Here is a 9336-nt window from a genome sequence, read left to right on the forward strand (position 1 = left end):
CAAGCCTAAATAAGCATGCAAATAGGTCAAAAAGCTTAAGAAAAAACCAAGATTTAAGGGGTTAAAGGCTCACCCTTGTAGAACCACTTTGAAGCTACAACTCCAGCAACTTTTTTGAGCTCAAACCGAACCAAAAACACCAAAACCAGCTTCTAAGAGCCTCTGTAACAAAAGGATGGTGTTTCACTAGGTGCTTTAGTGCGAAAGTGTGAAGAAAATGCACTTTTCAGCAGAAACAAGCACATATATATATATATATATATAGAGAGAGAGAGAGAGAGAAAGATAGAGAGAAAATATATAGAGAGAGATATATATTTTCTATCTCAGATTTTCAGAACTGCTGGAAAGGGAGAGGGGTCTCCCTTCTTATAGAAATTCAACTCTTAAGCTTGTAGAGCAAGCTAAGGACTTGAATCAATCCCTCCATATGGAGGATGAAAACTGTGCTCACTAGCTGTCACAGCTGGCATGAAAATATCTAAAAAAGCAGATAGAAAGGCCTCGGCCAAAAAATATGGCCGATCGACCAAAAGGAGTGCCGATCGGCCAACACTTATGGCCGATGGCAAGAAAACATGGTCGATGGCACAAGGTCTTGGCCGATGGGTTGTAGTGATGGCCAACAAGCCACCCTCTTCCCTCAGAAGCAAAACCACAAGTCCTTGGTCCACAACCAAGCACAAAACAGACAAGTTGAGAGATCCTAAAGCAAGGCACGTGGCCGAGACCTTCGGGAACTCAAAACGGACACGAGTATGGATGATCATCGAGTGTTCAAATGATGATGTCCAAGTCTTGAGGATGGTCAAAAATGGGGTGTCTACAGTGAGATGCGTTAGGTTGTTGATTTACTCGGTAAAAAGGTAGGGGCGACTGATGTTCAGACCATCTTTCCTCTTCTCAAGTGAGACTTGTTTGGATTTCAAGTTCGTCATTTGTGTTGTAGTACATTTGTATGTGGTGTACCCCTCTTTCATTTGTATGGTATGCATATTTGTATGCGATGCACCCCCCTCTTTCATTTGTGCGGCATGCACATTTGTATGCAATGCACCCCCTTTTTTCATTTGTAAGGTTTCACATTTGTATGGGATGCACCCTCTTCTCTTGTCACGCCCTACACTTGCCCTTAAAAGTTTGGGCATGACCTAAGCAGAAAAGAACACTTAACCTGGTTCCATAGAGGGGCCTGACCGGAAGCTGTAAAAAAAAAATACGTGATATAAACCAGAAAATATGACATCCATTGAGCTACTAAGTCATGCCAGGATCATAAAAATTTCGTAGGACAAGTACATCAAAAGCCAAAATACATTTAAGAGTTAGTTATTTACAAGCATATACAAATCCAACCCCGAGGTGGGGTATATAACAAAATCATTAAGTACATAATAACTTAAGCCAATAGCAAAAGTGTAAGCCATCGTCTAACAACTCCACAAAAGTAGGGTCCCGACCCCAAGCTTGGCTGTGCCTAGGCTGACAAAAGTATGACGATGCCGAGCTAAGATCTACCTCCTGGTTGATTACCTACAGAAACAGGCATAACATAGGGTGAGCCAAGCTCAGTGAACAATAGTACTGGTATGCTTGTAAACACAATTAATGCTGAAATCATGTAATCAGTCTGTCTCTGTACGGCTTGTTGGGACAACATAATCGGTTTATAATTGTCATAATGTGGCCCCGGGCCTAAGAACTTCACACATTCAGAAAAGAGTCCTTGGGTTCATAATTTACAATTCATCACATAGACCTTTGGTTCTTTTTGATTCACAAACTTACAATAGTATAAGTTCATATTTCATACATCGGCCCTTGGCCTCATAATTTCATCATTCAGAAATGGCCCTTGGCCACATTGATTCACAATTCACAAATGACCCTTGGTCACGTAGTTTCACATTAGGGCTCGTAGCCACATTGACTCACAAATGGCTCTAAGCCACATTGATTCATAAATGGCTCTAAGCCACATTGATTCACAAATGGCTCTAAGCCACATTGGTTCACGAGTTCACAATTGCCTTGATACATTCCATTAGTCACAAGCTTTCACATAAGATATGTACAACTTCACAACCTTTTTCAATGTTTCCACAATTTCGTATTGAATCACTTATAGCAAATACATCATTTCATGCCAACACAAGTTTGATAGTGAAATTCGTAACGTCAAGATATAACGTCAATACATAATATGATAAAACTTTCAACAAGGGTCACAACGTCAATAAAAATAAATACTGAGTAGAGATACATTGAAGTACTATTACTCACTGTGTTGTGTCGGTGCACTTCCTTTTGAGGCGTTTCCTACACACATGAAAAATCACATTAGTCCCTTTTTTCTTTGTTAAATCAACATTCAGTTCACTTACTTTGATTGAATTAACGAACATTCAAACAATATAAATTGCAGGTTTTGACAACATTAGAGGACCCAACACGCAAAACGGAGCATCCCAACTTTTCTGACTTGAGCCGCACGTGCGGCTAGGATCTCCCGCACGTGCGGCACACCTCCCGCACGTGCGGCATTGAGGCCCCGCACGTGCTTTTTTTTGCAATGTTGAAGTCCAAAATTTGCCATTTTCCCGCACGTGCGGCCTTAGGCCCCGCACGTGCGGCGATTCTGCACCAAAAGTCTGAAAATTCTGCACAATTTCTTCCTCTTGTAGACATGTTTAGGGCCTCAAAATCTAGCTTTAAATTACTAATATATAAGCTCAAAGCATATGAATACACGTGAACAAGGATCAAATTACATCTTTCATTTGAGTAAAAATCAAATCAAGAATCCACAACTTAAATTTACTCCAATTCACAAGATTCCTACTTGTTCTCACATCTCAACTCATAAACATAAAATCATGTCACATACTTGAATTCAAACAAGTCAATTGAAGAAATAGAGTAAGGCCTCTCATAGGTACTTCAAATTGAGTCAAAACATGCAAAGTAAGGTCATTTTGCTAATTTACTTCTCATACTCACAACACCACAATCCCAACTCTTAGGTACAAGATTATAGAAACATCTTCACATAAATTATGACAAGAAGGGTTGTGGATGAAAATTAGACAAACATTTACATACCTTAAGCCCAAATCTCAACCTTCTTGAGGACCTTCTTTCTCTACCCCTTCAATTCTTAAGTTTAGAGTTATGCATTCCTTGGCTTGTCAAATGACCAAGAACACTCATATATATATCCATAAAGAGAGAATGAGACGAAAATCAATCGTTTACACATCCGAAAATTGACATTTCACAGAAGTGCTTAATATTACCTAAAAATTATGCTGGTTCCAAATATATGATCAATTTTGACTTATTAAGCCGCTAAGGCCCTCAATTTCTACTTTATCGTTCTAGTAGTAACAGATACATTTCTTCCCTAACAGATACAATTCATTCCACAAGGCATTACAACATAGTTACTTGAACTTATTTTCTTGTACAATTTCATTTTAGGCAGTTAACAGCACAGAATAAAGGACTAACATATATCACAAGCACACATGAGGGTCGGGTTGTTACACTCTCCCCCCCTAAAAAAAAAGTTTGGTCCCTCAAACTTGCTTGTACCTCAAAACGGAAACAGATATGGATACTGTTGCTGCATATCCTCTTCTTTTTCCCAAGTAGCTTCAGTTCCATAATGTTCTTGCCACTCTACTTTTACCATTGGAATTTCCCGATTGCGCAATTGCTTTACTTGTCGCTCCAAAATTTGAAGTGGTCTTTCTTCATAGCTTAACTTATCATCTAGCACAAGTTGATGATAGTCTATGACATGAGATGGATCTGATAGGTATCCTCGAAGCATGGAAACATGGAACACATTATGTACTTGGCTCATACTCAATGGAAGAGCCACTCGGTAAGCTACCAAACCCACTCTTTCTAGAATTTGGAAAGGGCCAACATACCGGGGTGTTAATTTACCCTTTTTCCCAAATCTCGGATGTCCCTTTAACGGGGTGACTTTCACGAACACATAACTACCCACTTCAAATTCCAAATCCCTTCGTCTATTATCTGCATAGCTCTTCTGCCTGCTTTGTGCCGTTTTCAACCTCTCCCGGATAATTTTAACCTTTTCAGTTGTTGATTGCACAATTTCAGGACCCAACAATGCCCTATCCCCAACTTCAGCCCAACATACAGGGGAACGACACGGTTTTCCGTATAGAGCTTCATAAGGTGCCATCTCAATGCTCGAATGGTAACTGTTATTGTAGGCGAACTCTATCAACGGTAGATGGGTTTCCCAGCTTCCTTGAAAATCCAATACACACAATCGGAGCATATCTTCTAAAGTTTGTATGGTTCTCTCGAATTGACCATCAGTTTGAGGGTGAAAAGCGGTGCTGAACGTAAGTTCAGTACCCATAGCCTCCTGTAAACCTTGCCAAAATCTTGAAACAAATTTGGGGTCCCTATCTGACACAATTGACACTGGAACACCATGAAGCCTTACAATTTCATTTATATACAGTACTGCCAGCTTATCCACATTATATTGAGTCTTCACAGGCAAGAAGTGAGCAGACTTGGTTAATCGGTCCACAATGACCCAAATTGAATTCATACCTCGAGGAGTCCTCGGTAACCCCACAACGAAATCCATGGTCAAATGCTCCCATTTCCATTCCGGGATTGGAAGGGGTTGTAATAATCCTGCTGGTCTTTGATGTTCCGCTTTTACTTGTTGACATTGTAGACACTTAGAAACAAATTCCGCGATCTCCTTTTTCATATTTGGCCACTAAAAATTTTGTTTTAAGTCTCGGTACATTTTAGTACTTCCCGGGTGTATTGATAATCTCGCGGCATGTGCTTCTCCTAGCAACTTCCGTTTAAGCTCCAACACATTGGGGACACATATTCGACCTTGAAACTTTAATACCAAATCTACGTAACTGAATCTCGATTTTGGTTTTGCCTCTAACTCTTCATAGATTTTCCTTAAAGTCTCATCTTCCAGTTGATGTAACTTAATCTCTTCCAGCAAGGTGGGTTGAGCTCTTACTGCTGCTAGTATGGCCTCCTGTTCACGTACCATTAGGTCCATATTCATTTTATCCAGTTCGATCCTCAACTCCTTTCTTTCTACCAACAGATTTGCCAAGTCCCCCATATTCTTCCGACTAAGTGCATCTGCCACCATGTTAGCTTTACCAGGATGATATTGGATCTGCAAGTCATAATCCTTAATCAACTCAAGCCATCGCCGTTGTCGCATGTTCAACTCTTTCTGGGTAAACAGGTACTTGAGGCTTTTATGATCAGTGTAAACTTCGCAGGTTGTGCCATAAATATAGTGCCGCCATATTTTCAAAGCAAAAACTACTGCCGCTAATTCGAGATCGTGTGTCGGATAATTCTTTTCGTGGGGTTTCAGTTATCGAGAAGCATAGGTAATAACCCTTCCATTCTGCATTAGCACACAACCAAGCCCCTTGTGCGAAGCATCACTGTAAATTACGAATCCTTCGGTACCAGATGGCAAAGCCAGAACTGGTGCTGTCGTCAATCTTGTTTTTAATTCTTGGAAAGCGGATTCCCGTTCCTCTGACCATTCGAATGCAACTCCTTTTTGTGTCAGTTGGGTAAGTGGCACAGCGATTTTGGAGAAATTTTGAACAAACCTCCTGTAATATCCAGCTAACCCCATGAAACTTCGTATCTCAGTTACATTAGTGGGAGTTGGCCAATTCACAATTGCTTCAACTTTGTGTGGATCAACAAAGACTCCTTCCTTTGTCACCACATGCCCCAAAAATGCCACTTCTTGTAGCCAGAATTCACATTTCTTCAACTTTGCATACAGTTTCTTCTCCCGGAGTGTTTCAAGAATTAGGCGAAGATGATCCTCATGAGCTTCTGCACTTTTCGAGTATATAAGAATGTCATCACTAAAAACCACCACAAATTCGTCTAGATAGGGCTTGAAGACGCGATTCATTAGATCCATAAATGCTGTTGGTGCGTTTGTAACTCCGAAGGGCATAACCAAAAATTCATAATGGCCGTACCGGGTTCGAAAAGCTGTCTTCTCCACATCATCGGCTTTAACTTTCAATTGATGGTAGCCAGACCGTAAATCAATTTTTGAGAAAACTTGTGCCCCTTGTAACTGATCAAATAGGTCATCCATCCGTGGTAAGGGGTACTTATTTTTAATTGTCACCTTATTCAGTTCCCTATAGTCGATACATAACCGAAGTGTTTCGTCCTTCTTTTTCACAAACAATACTTGCGCACCCCAAGGAGATACACTCGGGCGGATAAATCCCTTGTCAAGCAGATCCTGTAATTGAATCTTTAACTCTTTCATTTCAGCTGGTGACATCCTATAGGGTGTCTTCGAAACGGGTTGGGTTCCAGGCGCCACTTCAATTATAAACTCGATTTCTCGGTCTATTAGTTGGCCCGGCAATTCTTCGGGAAAAACATCCGGAAATTCACGGACCACTGGGATCACATCAATATTCCCATTCATCCCTTGCCCTTCCAAAACACTACATAGATACCCCTGATAGCCTTTTCGTATTAAGTTGCAAGCCTTCACGACAGATATCAGATAAGGTGGCGAAATCACTTCTTGCCCTTGAACCACAGACTCTGATTGCCCCGGAGGATAAAAATTAATTTGCTTAGTCACACAGTTTATAGTTGCACCATAAGCACTTAGCCAATCCATCCCAGAATAACATCAAAATGGGTCATATCGAGAGGCACTAAATTAGCATACACCCGAATATCCCCAAGTTGAAGTTCACAAGCTAGGTATATAGTAGCACAAATCATAGACTCTCCCAAGGGGGAGGACATACACAACATGTAAGATAAGTTTTCTTCAATTTTATCTAAATTAGGAGCGAAGAGTTTCGACACAAAAGAGTGAGTGGAGCCAGAATCAAACAATACATGCGCAGATTGACCATAAATAGTAAATGTACCTGACACCACTGTTGCTATATTTTGTACATCACCTGGAATCAAAGCGAACACCCTACCTTGTCTTGCAGTGTCTTTGTTATTACTCGGTTTGGTAGCCGCCTTCGCATTGGGGGTTAGTGTAGACCCCGCGGAACTTGTAGCGGATCTATTGCCTTTTTGTTGAGCCCATTGTGGGCAATCCCTTACCAAATGTCCTGTTTTTCCACATTTAAAACATGCTCCAGTCTTCCAGTGACAAGTTCCTCGATGTTGCCTTCCACAGTCTGGACACACCGGAGTGGAATTTTGAGTAGTAGTAGTGGTGCTGAAGTTCCCTGAATTGTGCTTCTTAGCGGGTGGAGTAATGGATCTCTTTGACCATTGGTTGTTTTGTCTCTTCCCTTTCCACTCGGAAATCCGATTCTGGGCCGCAAGGTTTCCTTCTACGATAACAGCCCTTTCTAACACCTCAACATATGTGGGTAATTTTAGCATATTGACCCGGTCTAAAATAGCACCCCACAATCCCCCTTCGAATTTTCATGCCTTCTTATAGTCTGTATCTACCATATGAGGTGCAAACCGAGCTAATTCAGCAAATTGGGCCTCATATTCTGCAACAGTCTTATTTCCTTGTCTAAGAGTCTCAAATTCCGTCACCTTCTTATCTCGCATGCTTTGAGGAAAATACTTATCATAGAACAGCTCCAGAAATCTACCCCATGTTAAGTCCCGATGCACTGTTCTTGTAAGCATCTACCATCTTCGCGCCTCATCTTCAAGAGTAAAGGCGACAAGTTGCACTTTCTGGGCTTCAGTACATGGAAATACTTTGAACAATTTCTCTATTCCCAGCACCAATGCTTCAGCTTTCATAGGTTCTATTCCCCCCTTAAATGACGGTGGTTTCATCTTTTTAAACTCCTTTGTGAGTGTGATGGTTCGGTCCTCAACATGAACATCTTGTACTGCAGGTGGAGGTACTGGTGGTGGTGGCAATTGTTGCTGTTGTTGCCTTAGGGTCTCCGCCATGTCCATAATCATTTTTTCCATTCGGTCCAACCGTGCCGAGGTAGACTCGTCCGGATCTTCCACCCTTGTTCTCACCATAACCTACATAACATTCAATTATATCCGGCAAACAAAGTTCAAATTGTTAGCGTTAGGAGAGTACATTCTACGTTGCCATCGATCTTTCATACATTTTTAGGATGCCATGCATGATTCTTAAGTCTTTCTAGACATCTTAAGGCTCAATGGATCTGTGTGTGGGATAGCAACTCATGCTCTGATACCACTTGTCACGCCCTACACTTGCTCCTAAAAGTTTGGGCATGACCTAAGCAGAAAAGAACACTTAATCTGGTTCCATAGAGGGGCCTGGCCGGAAGCTGTAAAAAAAAAATACGTGATATAAACCAGAAAATATGACATCCATTGAGCTACTAAGTCATGCCAGGATCATAAACATTTCGTAGGACAAGTACATCAAAAGCCAAAATACATTTAAGAGTTAGTTATTTACAAGCATATACAAATCCAACCCCGAGGTGGGGTATATGACAAAATCATTAAGTACATAATAACTTAAGCCAATAGCAAAAGTGTAAGCCATCGTCTAACAACTCCACAAAAGTAGGGTCCCGACCCCAAGCTTGGCTGTGCCTAGGCTGACAAAAGTATGACGATGCCGAGCTAAGATCGACCTCCTGGTTGATTACCTACAGAAACAGGCATAACATAGGGTGAGCCAAGCTCAGTGAACAATAGTACTGGTATGCTTGTAAACATAATTAATGCAGAAATCATGTAATCAGTCTGTCTCTGTACGGCTTGTTGGGACAACATAATCGGTTTATAATTGTCATAATGTGGCCCCGGGCCTAAGAACTTCACACATTCAGAAAAGAGTCCTTGGGTTCATAATTTACAATTCATCACATAGACCTTTGCTTCTTTTTGATTCACAAACTTACAATAGTATAAGTTCATATTTCACACATCGGCCCTTGGCCTCATAATTTCATCATTCACAAATGGCCCTTGGCCACATTGATTCACAATTCACAAATGACCCTTGGTCACGTAGTTTCACATTAGGGCTCGTAGCCACATTGACTCACAAATGGCTCTAAGCCACATTGATTCATAAATGGCTCTAAGCCACATTGATTCACAAATGGCTCTAAGCCACATTGGTTCACGAGTTCACAATTGCCTTGATACATTCCATTAGTCACAAGCTTTCACATAAGATATGTACAACTTCACAACCTTTTTCAATGTTTCCACAATTTCGTATTGAATCACTTATAGCAAATATATCATTTCATGCCAACACAAGTTTGATAGTGAAATTCGTAACGTCAAGATATAACGTCA

General features: G+C 40.9%; 1 protein-coding gene across 1 annotated transcript; it reads right to left on the reverse strand.

The window, feature by feature from the left end:
* Positions 1 to 3595: 3595 nt before the first annotated feature.
* LOC145802374 (uncharacterized) lies at positions 3596 to 5254 on the reverse strand. Its single transcript, XM_082895080.1, has 2 exons — positions 4816 to 5254; positions 3596 to 4467 (listed from the first exon to the last, which is right to left on the reverse strand). The coding sequence occupies exons 1-2, from the start codon at positions 5252 to 5254 to the stop codon at positions 3596 to 3598; spliced, it is 1311 nt and encodes a 436-aa protein (XP_082751206.1).
* Between the last annotated feature and the right edge of the window lie 4082 nt (positions 5255 to 9336).

Source organism: Camellia sinensis, chromosome 11 (genome assembly GCF_055761805.1).
Source record: "Camellia sinensis isolate YWXY chromosome 11, ASM5576180v1, whole genome shotgun sequence".
NCBI lineage: Eukaryota > Viridiplantae > Streptophyta > Magnoliopsida > Ericales > Theaceae > Camellia > Camellia sinensis.